This window comes from Tupaia chinensis, unplaced genomic scaffold (assembly GCF_000334495.1).
Source record: "Tupaia chinensis unplaced genomic scaffold, TupChi_1.0 Scaffold000609_1, whole genome shotgun sequence".
In the NCBI taxonomy this organism is placed as follows: domain Eukaryota; kingdom Metazoa; phylum Chordata; class Mammalia; order Scandentia; family Tupaiidae; genus Tupaia; species Tupaia belangeri.
The window spans coordinates 400,891-417,497 of NW_006160128.1; the positions used below are offsets into that span (position 1 = coordinate 400,891).

The following is a 16,607-nucleotide window of genomic DNA, read 5'->3' on the forward strand; positions in this document are numbered from 1 at the left end:
AGAGTTCTCAATTTGATAACTGGCAAGTATCAACTGAAGAAGACAAGGCTTCTGAGGCTGATCTGAGGCAGTCTCTACACTGCTTTTAAGTTTATCATTTGAGGGTATTTGCTTGTCTAGATAGACATCCCTAGGTATTTAGAGTTTCACATATACTTCACCAGAGACATTTTCACTATAGGGGTCATGTGAGCTTGTCAGAGAGAGACAAAGAGACAAAAAGGGAGAAATCACCCCCAAAGAAGGATGACCACAGTGCAATCTCTTCTCTTCCATTCTCCTCTTGGGACTTTGGGCACACATGCACATTCTCTTGGCGTGAGTTTAAGCCGCCAGGTCCAGGATTCAAACCAGGCTGACTATGTGGGAGCCCGGCAATGTAACCATTATGCCATCTGTGGTCCCTGACTCAGTATTCTTAACAAAGACTAAAAGGGTTTACATGGCACAGGACCTGGGACAGGGTCAGCCCTCCATGAAAATCAGTCCCTTCTTTGGCCATCATTTCAGAACACACATTTCAAGTAAAAGATGTGATAATGATATTAAAGCAGGCCTTCGGAAGTGATTCTCTAGTTCTACCAAGAGCAAGATGCTCTAGTACTGTTCATTTTTACATCTTATTCAACTTCAGTACTTCTGTTTAGCCTGCATCGTTTGCCTATTTTCAGTGTATTACATAGTTTCTTTTAGAAAATTAAAATTTGGAAGAGGTTTATGTTTACTGTGGTGCATGAGTTGTCTTTAACATCACAAGCCTGGTGCCAGAAACTACATGAAACACACTTCCTAGATCTACGTTCATGTAGGCATGTATTGGTGTTTAGAGAAATGATCAGAATGGAGTCAATTATGATTATAGATGCAGCTACAGGAACAATGCAGGGATTTATTTGTTTTTATATGAGTGTTCTTTCTAAATCACAAATATTTGTAACCATTAATTGGGAGCTTGCCACAAGACTGATGAAAAAATTGGCATTAACATCTTTTAAAAATAAATGAACTAATAAGCTAAAGCCAGGTAACATCATGGTTATTAGTAAAAAGAATAAGATAGATACTAAGACTCTTACTGTGTTAATTTCCCAAGCAATTAAGCAATTCAAAATGACTAAAATGATTTCACTTAAGCACCTTGCCTTCCTTTTTCATTTATATCTTCAAAGATATACTTGCATTCTTGGAATAGAGAACTTGCTTAAATGGTAACTCACATCTGCTGGGTCATCATTTCAGAGGTAACAAATTCTCCCTTGTTTGGTGCTGTGCTTATAAGACAAGAAAAAAAAAAGATTCTATCCCAAATGAGCAATTTATTTCAACAGAGGGATTAAACCTTGTGCTTATCTTGGCAGTTCTATCATAACTGTTGTCTAGACTCTAGCCTAGTTATAATGGACAGTCTCATTAATAAAGTCTCACGGATAAATGTCATTTCAATATTAAGCATTCAAAATGTAAATAACATCTTTTGGGGGATATAAATACTCACAGATGCTTTTCATAATAGCATCCTAGTATATGAAAATCACTACTACTAGGCAATTAGAAAAGAAAAAGAAATAAAAGGCATGCATATTAGAAAGGAAGAAGTAAAAATTTCTCTGTGATGACGTGATCGTATGTATAAAAAAATCATAAATAATCCACAGAAAATACTATTAGAACTAATAATTAAGTTCAGCAAGATTGCAGAATATAAGATCAATAGAGGGAAACCAGTTATATTTCTGTCAGTGAGCAATCAGTCCAAAAATGACATAAGGAAAATAATTCCAGTTATAATGATATCAAAAATAATAAATTCAACAGAAGGAGTATAAGGCTTGTACACTGAAAACTACAAAACATCAATAAAATAAAGGAGAACTAAAAATAAGGAAAAACATCCTATGTTCATGAATTGGACTACATAATATTAAGTTGTCAGTAGTTCCCAAAGTAATCTACAGACTCTGTATAAACCTTGTCAAAATCTCAACTGCCAGGACCAGCAGTTGGTGTAATGGCTATGTTGCTGGACTCCCATGTAGCCGACCACAGTTCAAGTCCCAGATCTGGTGGCTTAAACTCATGCTGGGCAAATGTGCATGCGTGCCAAGATCCCGAGAAGAGAATGGAGGAGAAGGGATTGTGGCGTGACCATCTCCCCTGGGGTGTGATTTCTCGCTTCCTGTCTCTTTGTCTCTCTGTCTTTCTGGCAAGCACAAGCGCCCTATAGCAAAACAAACAAACAAACAAACAAAAAATCCTCTCCAAAAAAATAAATCTCAACTGCCTTTTTTGCAGATATTGGCAAACTAATCCTAAAATTCAAGGGAACCAGAATAGCCACAACAATCTTTAAAAAGAGAACAAGTACCTTTCTAATTTAAAACCTTATAACAAAGCTATAATAATCAATACTGTTGGTACTATCATAAAGATAAATGTATAGATCAACAGAATAAAATTGAGAGTCCAGAAATAAATCTATACATTGATGTTAATGGATTTTTGACAAAGGTGTCAAATAGTTAAAAGGAGAAAGAATAGTCTTTTCAACAAATGGGGCCAGGAAACTGGATATCCACATGCAAAAGAGTGAAGTTAGACAACATTTAGCTCACACCATACACAAAATTAACTCAAAATATGTCAAAAGACCTAAATGTTAGAACTGAACTTATAAAACTCTTAGGAGAAAACACTGATGTGTACCTTTTTGATCTTGCATTAGGCAATGGTTTCTTAGATGTGACACTAAAAGCACAAGCAACTAAAGAAAAATTAAATAAATTAAACTATCAAAATTCAAAACGTTTGTGCTGCAGTGGACACTATTGAAAAAGTGAAAAGACAACCCACAGAACCAGAGAAAATATTTACAAATCATATATTTTTAATGCCAGCATGTATATAGAACTGTTCAACAATAAAAATACAATTTTAAGTTAGGCAAAGAATTTGAAAAGACATTTCTCCAAAGAAATTATACAAATGACCAATAAACGCATAACAAAAAATTGTTAGTCACTAGAGAAATATAAATCAAAACCACAATGATTTACCATTTTACACTCACTAGGATGACTATAATAATAATAATAATATAAAAAGCCAATAATGTATTGGCAAGGAGGTGGAGAAATTGTATTTTTTATTGGAATTTACATTGCTGGTAGAAATATAAAATAGTGTAATTGTATTGAAAAGTTTGGATGTCTTCAAAAAAATTAAGCACAGGGTTAACTTATGATCCAGTAATTCCATTCCTAGATATGTACCCAAGAAAATGAAAAACAGACACCCACACATAAACCTATATACAAATGTTTATAGCAGCATTATTCATAATAGCCAAAAACTGGAAACAATTCACATGTTCATCAACCAATGACTATATGAACAAAATTGTGATATATCCATACAACGTAACATCATTCAGCCAAGTAATAGAATGAATTATCGAGTTATGCAACAAGGATGAATCTGGAACAACATTATGAATAAAAGAAGCCAGACACAAAGGCCGTATATTTTATGATTCCATTTATGTGAAATTCCCAGAATTCCATAGGCAGAATTAGGGAGATGCAAAGTAGATAAATTGTTTCTAGGGGTAGAGGGTACTGGCTGATATATAAAGCGACTGTGTGTTTCCTCTGAAGGTGATGAAAAAGTGCTGGAATTAGATAAGGTGATTGGCTGCAAACTTAGTGCATATACTAAAAACTAGTGAATTATACATTTTAAAAGGGAGACTTTTACAGTATGTAATTATATCTCAATTTTTTTAATTACCATAGTTCCTTGGTCACTCTACAAATTAAGTTGTTCTCATAAAAGCAATATGACTTGTAAAAGAGATTACATTAAAGCTCTTATTTATAGAGTTTGCTCTTAAGAAGAAACAAAGACGCTTCATAAACAATCTTACAGACTGTGTGAAATGTTGCCAGTATTAAGTATCCATGCAGATAGAAAGATAATAAATCAGCATTTGTCTCTTGCACTGTAAAAATAAATGAACACTAGCTTATTGTTTCTGTTTTTATTAAACTGATACAGACTTTTCTGATTTCGCCTTATCAAAAATGTATTATTCTGAAATGGAGGAGAGAACCATGAGTATTATAATGAAAATGTTTTATGCCCATTCTCCTGTTCTTGCAGGTACTGCCTTTCCCGAGCCAGGTGGTATACAACAGAGTTGGCAAGTGTGGGAGTCGCACTGTGGTCTTGCTTCTGAGAATCTTATCAGAGAAGCATGGATTCAATTTGGTCACATCAGACATTCACAACAAAACTAGGCTTACTAAAAATGAACAAGTAAGTTGACTCTACCCATTGTTAAATTGTATTTTACTACATGTATTTGTGTAACCCGTGGGTGTCTTATAGGACTTCTTCCAAACTCCTAGAATGAATGCCAGAGCTCCAGTTTCATGCTGTATTTATTTTTGTCAGAGTGGAAAGCAATTAAAAGAAGGGTTCTGCAGGAACTCTATAAACCAGAAAGTTTCCCTGGAGGGATGCTTTTATTAGGATTGATGAAGGACTGCATGCATTTGTCATTGTCTGTTTAGCTACAATTAGCAATTGAGGAATCTCAAATAGTTACACCACTGAGCTGTAAAGCATGTTGACCTCTTCACAACCAAAATGAGAAAATTTTCTTTTAATATTTATTTCTTCCTCTGTGTTTTCTCAACAGTGTCCTAATTCTTTGTGGTTATAGTAAAGATTAAAAACAGTCTTTATGCCAGGAATTGGATTGGTTGAAGAGGGACATGTGTTTTCTCCTATAAGCGCAGAGGATCTTGGAGTTAAGAGCAACAAAAGAATTACCCTCTTCACAGAAACAATATTGCTCTCATATTGCTGAGCCATGCAAGTGGATGTGCTGGGAGCATGGAGAGGGGGATGGGGTGGGGAAGTGCTGCCCTCTACAGGGTGGTTTTGAAGGTAGAGTTTGCTGTGTACCTGTGTAGGAGGTACAGGGGGCCACCGTCTCCATGGAGGTGCCTTGCTAATGTAGGAAACTTAGGCATAGTGTTCTCGGACCTTCTTTCAAGGTCTATCTTCTCAGCCTGATCTCAGAAAGTTGTTCCTGTCCTCTTAGATACTTAGGAAAAGCAGCCATCCACGACGGTCATCCAGTGAGTGGTCTAGTACTTGGGTGTGGGAGTAAACAAGACACATGGTTAACTATCAGACTGACATCATAATCATAAAATTTCCACCCATGTTCATTTCTTTTGGACATTATCCTTACCTTTGACACATTGAGAACCTCATAAGCAAAGAATTTCATTTTTAATTTACGAACCCCATCTTTCTCTTTTTGTCTTGGGAGAAAGTGAGACTGGTTTGAGATAGTAAAATAGCCAACAGTACTCACTCTAAAGCCAGTAGGTTTAGTGTCTTTTATAATATAAGGATCAAAATGCCAATTCCTTTGAAAACTTCCATTGAAGCCTCTAAGTATCCAGCTTAAATAGTCACTACCAGTACCAACAGTTAAATAACCATTACCAATCAGAAAAAAAAAAAAAAAAAGTTGAGATTACCTCAGATCCTGTAGTAGCTTCTCCATAGAAATAATTATATTTGGTGGCATTTGAAAATGCCACAGTGTTCCAGCTGGTGGCATAGTGGTTAAGGCAGCTGGATCCCACATGGCTGACTGTTGTGGTTCAAGTCTCAAACCTGGTGGCTTAAAAAATATACTGGGCATGTGTTAGTGTGTGCCCAAAATCCCTAGAGAAGCATGGACAAGAAAGTATCGGTGTACCTCCTGGGGGTGGTACTTTCTTGCTTTCCACCTCTCTCTCTCTCTCTCTGTTGCAAACACACTTCCCCATAGCAAAGTAAAAGAGAAAGATAAAAATTGTATTTTATACAAAACTTTGCTTAATAGGCATAAGTTCTCTTTGAATTTTTAAAATATTTAATTATATTTATTATTGTTATTATTTTTTAAATTTGCTATAGGACACATGAACTCACAAGAGAGAGAGAGACAAGGAAAGTGAGAAAGCAAGCCACCAGGTCCAGGACTTGAACCATGGTCAGCCATGTGGGAGTCCAGCACCCCAACCACCATGACACCTGCTGGTCCCACTCTTGGACTTCTTTACATGATGAAGAGTTAATATGTTTAGGGTGATTTAAGTCCTTTCATTAATAACTACCCAAAAGCAAATAAACAATAAGGTCTATGTCATTATAATTTTATTGTAATTATTGTATTTGGTTTTCTGTGGGGTCTTAGTCTTAGAGCCTACTTGTCAGATTATATTTAAATATGTCTGTGTGAGCAAGCCAAAGTTCTCAGATGCCCCATAAAATGGAGTCACCGCATTTGAGCTCCCACAGCTGGAAAGTACAGACAAGCCTAGAGACTAGGGAAGGTAGAGGTAGCTAAAGGATTAGGCATTGGATGTCCAAGAATATCCTAGAGGAAAGAAAACAAAATATAATATTTAAACGTGCATGAGGCTTTACACAGATAAGTCTACTATTTCCTAAGAGGAGGAAACATTGGAAATTACAACTATAACTGTGAATGGAATAATTTAGATTAAAATGAATAATTGAGTAACAGCGTCAAGGTTGTCAGATCCAGAAAAGGTTACAGACAAAGCCATCATTCTCCTTTAAAATGTATGTTCGTTCTCATCCGTTTGGAATGGTTGGCTTGTCTGGAAGCCAGGGAATAGACTAGACAATCTTTTAAGGTTCTTTCCAGCCCTGTGATTCTGTGATCTATTTATACAACTTCTAGCATAATCTGTGTATTGTGTAGTTGGAAAATTTCTGATTCCTGTGGTTGGTGTGACCTAGAATATATTTCATTACTTAGTTATTCCAGATTCCTTTAAAGTATAAGGCAAGTTTCAAAAACCTCAGGCAAAGGTAGAGATATCGTAGAAAAAGCAAGTTTACACTTTGGATGGGAAAACGAATGTCACGCCAGGGACTGCTGCCTCTGTGCTGCCGCAGCCTGCACCGGCGTGCGGAGAGCAGCCAGGAAACAGCCTGACGAGAAACCAGATTCGAAGTCACTCCGTAACAGGAAGAGAAACTATTCCCTCACTCTAGGTACTCCTTTTCCTCAAGTTTCAAAGTACATAAAATACGCAGGGAAAAATATCATTTTAACTTAACATAGTCAAGAAATAGTTTGTGAATATCTTCTTTTAGTAACTCATTAAAGGAACTAGAGGGGTGACTGAGGAGAATGGTTACAATTTTATACTCAGTGTTTCTCACCCTTAAACCATGCAGTTTCGAAGTGTTGTTCTCACGGAAACTGTTCTCTAGAGTTAATCATTTGGTCGGCTTCAGGTGCCATATGAGTTAAACAAGCTCTTGTGGGCTGGCCCGGGACTCTATCCACTGTGCAGAACATTTCCTTTATGAGAAAATGTGTTCCAAGTTCTGAACTACTGACTTACAAATGAACTTTGGAGTAGCATCCGTTTATGAGGCTAGAATTATCTATACCTTTCCATTCATACACAAATGTACCTCTCTGAGCTAAATTCGTACATTCGTTCCTCCCTGGAGGCACCTGTCATCACTCACACACACGCATATGTAAACACACATACATATAAACACATACATGCACACTTACGGTATTACATTTTAAAATCTATTTCATGGAATGAGAAACTGAAAGGAGTATTAAAAAAAGAAAAGGTACATGAAGACACCAAATGTTAGAATGCCTATAAAACTCCCTTTACATCTGCCCTTATAGAAGTAGTCAATAGAAACAACCCTTAAAATATTTTGGATAACGTTTCCTCAGTAGCAGAGCCTCACAATATCTTCGGGCCAGATACCAGACCTTTGCACAGTATAGAATGAGTGCAAGCCCGTGAACCACGTTGACACTGTTTTATTTATTCTCTCAGACCACTTTTCAGTCTCTTGGGCTGACTTCAATGATGTCTTGGAAAGTGGAGATTGTATACAGCTCAAAAGATTGAAAACTTGTTTCCAGAAGACATGAGAGGGATGTGATTGTAAAAAGAAAAGAAAAGAAGCTTATAACCATCTCTGTTGATGTCTGACCGTATCTTTCAGACCTTTGCCCTAAGTACAGTGAAGTCCAGCGTGCCCCGTGCGTATCACAGGCACGAGAATCCACAGTTACTTCATACTTACTTGTTGGAGATGGGCAACGATTTGTTGGCATAAGCCTAAAAGGCTGAGAAAGCAGATCGTTTTATGATTTAAGATTATAAATTGGAAATAGCATCTACTACATGCTTTGTTTTACTTCATTATTTCATTTAACTATTCTGGACCTAAAAACATACCGGCAAGTGGGTGTGACTTCTTATTTTATTGATGAGAAAACTAAGACATCTCAATTAATTTACTTTTTAAAAATAACATACATAGGACTATCTGTGACACCTGGACCTGAACCTAGGCCCTCTGGAATCCACATCATTCCTATGATGCAGTGGTTATCTGCTCTGGCTATACAGCCAAATGTCTAGAACGGCCTTTTAAAGCCTAGAGTTGCAAGGGCCTTTTTCCTAGAGGTTCTGGGGTTGAGTCCAGAAAGCTTTATTATTATTTTTTTTAATGAAGTGCCATGAGAGATTCTGTGATGTAGCCAGGGTTAAGAAGTTTCGGGACCAGCAGTTAGCGTAATCGCTGAACTCCCATGTAGTTGCCTGTGGTTCAAATCCCGGACTCAGTGGCTTAAACTCATGCCGTGCACGTGTGTGTGCGTGCCCAAGATCCCGAGAGGAGAGTGGAGGAGAAGGGATTGCGGCATGGCCATCCCCCCTGGGGGGTGATTTCTCGCTTTCTGTCTCTCTATCTCTCTCTGTCTCTCTGGCAAGTGCATGCACCCTATAGCAAAAACCTCTCTACAACAAAAAAAAAGAAGTTTTGTCAGGTTTGGCAGGTGGTGTGATGTCTTGGGGCACTGGACTCCCATATGACCAACCACAGTTCAAGTCCTGGACCTGGTGGCTTGCTTTCTAGCTTTGTCTCTCTCTCTCACACTCTGTCCCTCTCTGGTCAAATTAAAGTAAATAAATAAATAAATGGATAAATAAAGTGAAATAAATAATTCTTAAAAAAAAAAAAAAGCTTTGTCGAAACCATCTTACCAGCATACCTCTAGGTATGTTCCTGCAAATCCTCGTCTAAGACAATGACCGAGAGAAAATACCATGGTTCAGTAAATTTAGAAGATGTTGTAATCCTTTTTCCCCTTTGGGAGAGTCATGATGACTATTTGCATTTTAAAGACTGAGAATTAGAAACAAATCAAGTCTGTCTAACTGAATTTCACCTGGAGTTTCCCAGTCTTAGTGAGGGGACTTAGTTTGTGTTTGTGGTTCCCGTTCAGATCTGCAGAACTCCAGTTTACGGTTCGGGAAATAGGGGATAGCTGACATCCTTCCATCCGTCCTATCAGTAAAGGCTCCTGTTTCACTATAAACCGCACATCTGCTCTGACTGTACGCAGCAGCTATTCAAACAATGGGAACCTTGAAAAGTATTCAAAGTTCTAAAGGGTTGGGGAGACAGAGATCTATGTCAATGGGTTCTAGAGTGCTTGAGCTTCTTGGTCAAAGACAGTATTCCTCGTCTATGTTCAAACCTTTCTGCTCCTGTTGCTCATGGCCCCTGGAAGTCCCAAGTCTGAACTGTGAGTACAAAGCAATGAGACTTAAACCCACTTAAAGAAATATGTTAAATTTGGAAAAAGTCTAGAAGCCACAGGAATGGCTCAAAGACTTCCTGAAGGCATGGTCATCCAGCTTTTGTTTAATTGAGGTTAATTCATGCATTTTTGCAGCAGATTTCACCATTGTGCATCTATTCACGTTGATAACTATTCGTTGAGAACTTGGCGTCTATCAAGCACAGACACCACGCTAGATGTTCATACACCTCGTTTCTAAGTCCTTGAAGCAGCGTCATTAGGAAAGTAGTTGCACTCCAGTTTATAGGGAGGAAAATGTGTATAAAGGAAATTGACTAAAATATGCTGTCAGTTAGGCTCATGGAGAAGCAGAAGACTTGGAAGTGAGCTGTGGCCCAGTCCTGGAGAACTCGGAGTGCCAGGCTTAGGAGGGGGAACTTTACTCAGGAGATAGTAGAGGGTCTTTACAAAATGGTTCTTAGCCACGATGGGCATCTAAGTCTGCTGGGAGCTTTTTCACAGTGTCTGTGTGCTGGTCTCACCACAATGTGTAGAATAAGATTGTAAGGGTGAAGCCTCTGTACCTCTGGGGGAAAAACTCTCGAGGAGATCCCTTTTTTTTTTTTTTTTTGAGAGGTTTTTGCTATAGGGCTAGTGCTTTTACCAGAAAGACAGAGAGAGACAGAGACAGAAAGTGAGAAGTCCCCCCCCCCCAGCCGCTGGGGAGATGGCCATACCGCAATCCCTTCTCCTCCATTGTCCTCTTGGGATTGGGGGCATGCACACGCGCCTGGCATGAGTTTAAGCCACCGGATCTGGGACTTGAACCACGGTTGGCTACATGGGAGTCAAGCTACAGCCATTACACCAACTGTTGGTTCTGAGGAGATCCTTTTGAACAACTCTAGTGAGAATCATCATATGAAAGGCTTGAGCTAGCCAGTAGCACAGTGGTGAAGGTGACAGGAGCCCACATAGCTGGGCTATGTTTAAGTCCTGGACTCGGTAGCTTGAAAAACATGGGGCTGTGCTGGGTCTGAAGACAGTAGGTGCAGGGACCAGCAGTTAGCGTAATGGCTATGTTGCTGGACTCCCATGTAGTCGACTGCGGTTTGCGTCCCAGACCTGGTGACTTAAAACTCACGCCGGGCACATGTGTGTGCGTGCCCAAGATCCCAAGAGGGGAATGGAGGAGAAGGGATTGCGGCGTGCCATCCCCCCGGGGGGTGATTTCTCGCTTTCTATCTCTCTGTCTCTATCTGTCTGGCCAGCGCACGCGACCTATAGCAAAAACCTCTCCAAAAAAGACAGTAGGTGCAGAGATGGTGATGAATAAACAGGCCAGGAGACCTGTTTAACAGTCTGGGCCTAATGCTGTACCCCAGGCCACCTTCTGGACTAGAGAAATGTAGGATGAGAGGCTGATCCTGGTACCCAGTGCATGTGTGTGCAGCCCAGAATCTGAAAAGAAATGGGGGAGAAGGTTTGTGGCATGACTCTCTCCCATGAAGACTTTTATATCCCTCACTTTTATCCCCTACCTCTCCCTCCAGTGAGTGCATGCACCTTCTAGCAAATTATTTTTAAAAATAAATAAAGGCTCTAACTAGTAGAAAGTTTTCCTTTTATTAAAGGGAATTCTCCACCAAGCTATGAAAATACCTGTCACTGAGACTCTCCCTGAAGTTCTATTAAGTGGTATTTCCTGGGAATTCTCACATATATCCCAGGAACCTCCCCTTTGCTAGAAATGGTTTGAAAACGCTTCTTTTAGAATGACACTCAGAGCTTCCTGGCATTATAGGAGAAAGGACAGCAGGCTCCAACCAGTTCTTGAAATCAAACCAAAAAGATGAGCCCAGTCCATCTCCTCGCCCTGGAGCTGAGCTCACTCAGCTTTGCAAACGAAGTTGTGTCTTGGAGTCAAGACAAGGGACAAAAACTAAATCTGCTATTGGAAATTTGGTGGATGGAAAATGTGGAGCGGGAGTGGGGGGAAGAAGCAGCAAGGCCTGCAAAAGTGTTAATAAATTGTTTTTTCCTCTCCCTATTTTATCTGAGATTGATTTTCTCTGTAATTCAGACCTAGCCTCTTTTGCTTTTGTTCATGTCACTGCTCCCCCTGGTGGATTTATTCTTCATTGCAGGCATGGATTCCACTGTAGGCAAAGTTTAGATGCTTTGCAAAATTATAGCGTATCTAGTAGTTCAGGGGAGGCACAGGATTTCACCAGCATAGGGCTGAACATCATTACTGATAAGCATTTTCTAAGGGAGTCAGGAGCAAAGTCTTTTACCGAGTTTGAAGAAGTGCAGGTAAGGATCTTCTGCTCTACCTACCCCACTAGTTAGGCTAAAAGAAAAGATTGATGGAACACACTATTCTGTGCAGGTAGCTGGGCGAGGCTTTCTAGAGATGAAGCCTGACGTTAACCCTCCAGTGCTTACAGTCAGGTTCAAAGCTACCGCACAAACACACCTACAGTGTAATGTAGAAAGTGCGTGTCCTAGAAAGCCATAGATAAAGTTCTGTGGAAGGTCAAAGAAAGCTGCACCATTTCCAGCCAGCGATGTCCACAACCAAACCCACTTTCCCCTCCCAAATGTGTTTCGTCTCCAGCGTTCCCTACATGTGTTAACGTATGCCACCGCGCCTTGGCTTACCCTAGCCAGGAAGCTGGGAAGGGAGCTCTCTTGACCATGGCTTCTCCTTACCTTCTATTGCCAGGTGGCCATGAAGCTGTCAGTTACATCTGTGCTGTCTTCTCCAGCCGGCTCTCAAGATCACGTGTGCTTTGGCCAACCAGTTTGGACCCCTCCTGGGGTCTCTCCCATCTTCTTTTCATTTGCACGGACTTAGTCTCAGTGATTCTCTTCTCTTTTAAACCTTGGCGTCCCCTGGAGGACTTGTTAAACAGATTGCTGGGTCCCACTCCCCAGAGTTTCTTCTAATTTAATGAATGGGTCAGGGTGAGGCTTGAGAATTTGCATTTCTAACGAGTTCCAGGTGATGCTGATGCTGCTGGTCTGGGAGCCACACTGAGAACTGCCTTCGTGGTTCATGCCCTCATCATTTCCTGTTTGGATGATTGCCCAATCTTCCTCCCTGAGCTTCTCATCTCTAATCCCTACCTCCTTTCCCCCCACATTCTCTACTCTGTGCTTAGATCTGGGAAAACACAACAGAACTTTTTGAGCTATCGATAGCCCTCAAGATGAATGTCAGGAGTCCTTCCTGTGACCTGCAGTGCCCTCAGCTACCTGGCTCCTAACTCTCTCTCACTGCCTTGAAGATCCTGTGTCCAGGGCCTACCACAATGAACTCCCGCAGTTTCTTCATACCCGTGTCATTTTTCTTTTCTTTTTTGAGATGTTTTTGCTAGAGGGCGCATGTGCTTGCCAGAAAGACAGAGAGACAGAAAGCAAGAAATCACACTCCCCCCCCCCCCCCCCCGACGCGCGGGCCACCCCTCCCGGAAGGATGGCCACGCCACAATTCCTTCTCCTCCATTCTCCTCTCGGGATCTTGGGCACGCACCTGGCTTGAGTTTAAGCCACTGGGTCCAGGACTCAAACCGTGGTCGAGTACATGGGAGTCCAATGACGTAGCCATTACGCTAAGTGCTGTTCCCACCTATGTCGTTTTCATTTGTCACGCGCATCTGTCTATTCTGCAATGCTGCAGCTCCTTTCCTCATTAACTCCTAACTTCTTTGGTTCTTGCAAACCACTCAAGACCCCCTCTTGGGGAAGCATTACTTCTGCATCTGCAGCTAGGGCTGGGGGCCTCACTTCTGTGCCTTCTAACCCACGGTGGCTATTACATGATTGTACCTGCCCACTAGTCCACCTCACCTGTAGGACTCTGGACTTCCTCCTGATGGCAAGAACCAAATGTTATCTTTTTTTGCTATAATCCTAAGTGGTACCTTGCCTAATATAGGGACGGAGATCAATGGATGATGAATGAAAGGGAAGATCCAGGTACTTTGAGGAAAAGGCATTTTAGCCAGATATAAAGAATGATTAGGATTCGGGACTGCGGAGAGAAGCAGAAGAATATCGCAGAAGAGGAAGCTTGAGCCTGAGTTTGGATTTGGTCAGGCTTCGGTGTGAGAAAGGAATGAGAGGCCTAGTTTGGCTGGTCACAGCACATATGGTCTTTTTTTTTTTTTAAAGAATTATTTAACTTTATTTAATATTATCATTATTATTTTCCAGTTTGATCAGAGAGAGACAGAGAGAGAGAGAAGAAGTGAGAAAGCAAGCCTCCTGGTCCGAGACTTGAACCGTGGTCGGCCATGTGGGAGTCCAGCGCCTTTAACCACCATGCCACTTGCCGGCCCCCCACATATGGTCTTGAGAGCCAGGGAGGGAGATAGCACAGCTAGAATTAGCGTGACACAGTAATATGAGAGTCGAGGAAAGACCTGGAGCAAAGGTGGGAATGTAGAGAGTACTGAGAATCAGGATTACGCTGGATGAAGACTATAGATGGACAGAGTTCAAGAGTGTAGATCCCACCATGGTGAACTTGGACTCCATTAAAACATATTCCGCTGTCTGGGACCAGCAGTTAGCATAATGGCTATGTCGCTGGACTCCCACGTAGTCGACCGCAGTTCACATCCCGGATCCGGTGACTTAAAACTCACACCAGGCGCGTGTGCGTGCATGCTCAAGATCCCAAGAGGAAAATGGAGGAGAAGGGATTGAGGCATGGCCATCCCCCCTGGGGGGGTGGTTTCTCGCTTTCCGTCTCTCTGTCTCTCTCTGTCTGGCAAGCGCACATGCCCTATAGCAAAAACCTCTCCAAAAAACAAAGAAACAAAAAAACATATTCTGCTGTCTCCTTTACATATCTTCCCACCCACCCTGTTCATGTTTTTATCTCCAGTGCCTAACACCTGCTCAATGAATGATAAATGAACTATGCATGGAATCAGAATAAAGGCCAGGAATGGTCCTGCATGGATCGGCAAAGAGAGGTGGTCTTTATGGTGATTTTAGGTAGCACCAATACCAATAATGTGAATTAGACCAAGGTGAGAGAAAAAGCAGGCTGCTGGCACAGGTAGCTGGACCAGGTGAGGGACCTCAAGGGATGGGCAGTCGGAGTTCAAGAGACCATGGCTTGTCACTAGGCATGGGGAAAATCTTAGCATTTGTGAAGATCAAATGATGCTTGAGCACAAGGCCAGACACCTGTGCTTACGGTGTCTAAGCGATTTTACTCTTCAGTGTACAATGACAAACTGCACCAGGGCTGAAGTGTACTACTGTCTGCCTGCACTATACTAATGCATTAAACATGAGCGTTAGTACCTTTGTTCTGTGTTTAAAGATACGTCTAGAAAGAGTTAGCGTTGTCACTGCCAATCCATTTTTCCTTGCGAAACAGACAGCTTTATGACTATTATGACACTGTTCTCAAAATCTAACCACGGCTGTTCTTCCATAAAATTTAACACAGTGACATGTGTTTAGAGAACGCGGAATATGTCAAAGCAATGGTTTTTCTTCTGACCCGTTCTTCCAGTTTTCTTGTGTCGTTCTTCCAGTTTTCTTGTGCAATGCTAGGGAGCTTTCTTGTAGGGCTCTTATGTCTGCAGAGAAATAGCTGAATAAAAATATAGTAGAGACTAAAGCTTTCATGATCTTTATATTAAACATACGCCGAGTTGTTTTTCTTAGCAGTCATCCTAAGAGAAAAATTACTTGTGGTTATGCTTCCAAATCAATATTTCTATTGGTAAATCCATCAACAAGTAAAATTGCAATGTGACCAAGCAGGAAGTTTTACTACCCAAAACAAGGACATGCAGGGAGTGTGTGCAGGATAAGCAGTAGATAAAGGCAGGATTCCGTTTCCTTTTATGCTCAGGCTTACAGACAGGCAGACCGTAACTCACCCATGCCTGCTGCTGACTGAGAGGAGCGCAGGGCTTATGAGCTGCAAGACATTTACTTCTAAAATTCAATTGCATTTCTTCAATCATTGTGAGCACGGATACCTAATTAAAGGGGTTACACACTGAGATTCTCTGTCACAAACTATAAAGCGTGGCCTAGTTGGAGTTAATTCATTGAACAAATATTTACCTTGTGTGTGCACCAGCCCCTAAGTTAGACAGAGGGAACAGACAAACCCAGGTTTTCTGTCATCTTTGAGCCAGGTAGTTCCAGACACTCATTTTATTGTTGTTGTTTTTGCTACTGTGGCTAACATGTGAATGACCAGTTTTATTTCCAGTTTTCTACTTGAACTACTTTATAAACTACGAAAAGCTGCACTTCTGATGTTCATCCAAAGTAGCAATCTTCAATGTGTTCTTAAAATTCCACAGTGTGTCTGTCTTGATGGGGCCAATTAGAAAATCTGGGGAGAGTGGAATTCAGGAAGTCAGAGAGCCATAAGCATGCTTGGAATTTCTAACAGATTTTATTAAACATTTTCTGTATCATGACATGTTCCAGAAGACCATAAAACTTAGTTTATATGAATATAAACTCCTTTTTTGCTTTACTGATAACTGTAAATAAATAATTCAAATGCCCACCCAGCAAAACAGCAAGACTTGAGGAGTATGCGTGTTTTTTTAAGTAAATATTTTCCTTGTAAATTTTTATAATCAAGAGAAAAATAATAAGGGAGTGCCTCTCTTTATTCCCATTTCTAACTTCTGTAGCACTAGTTGCAACATTTCTGCATATCCCAATAATATTGTTACAGAAATAGAAAATAATGAGTCATTTTTTTTTATTTGACTTTAAGAGAGGGGATTAAAGGCATTCTCTTGTTTGCCTTTCAATAAAGCAAAACGCTGATTTCTCCAGTTCAAATGACATAATCTGTCACATGGTTTTCACGGTAAAAAATCAACCGAACTAGATGCAGGCTATAAGTTGAGATAGCACCATTTTGCTCACTAAGAAG

General features: G+C 40.6%; 1 protein-coding gene across 1 annotated transcript in view; it reads left to right on the forward strand.

The window, feature by feature from the left end:
- The window catches only part of UST (uronyl 2-sulfotransferase), a 349,777-nt gene that overhangs the window by 198,647 nt on the left and 134,523 nt on the right, over nucleotides 1-16,607 (forward strand). Inside the window, exon 3 of the mRNA XM_006158758.3 lies at nucleotides 4,159-4,314. Coding sequence (XP_006158820.1) covers nucleotides 4,159-4,314 — 156 coding nt within the window. The remainder of the gene's footprint in view (nucleotides 1-4,158; nucleotides 4,315-16,607) is intronic.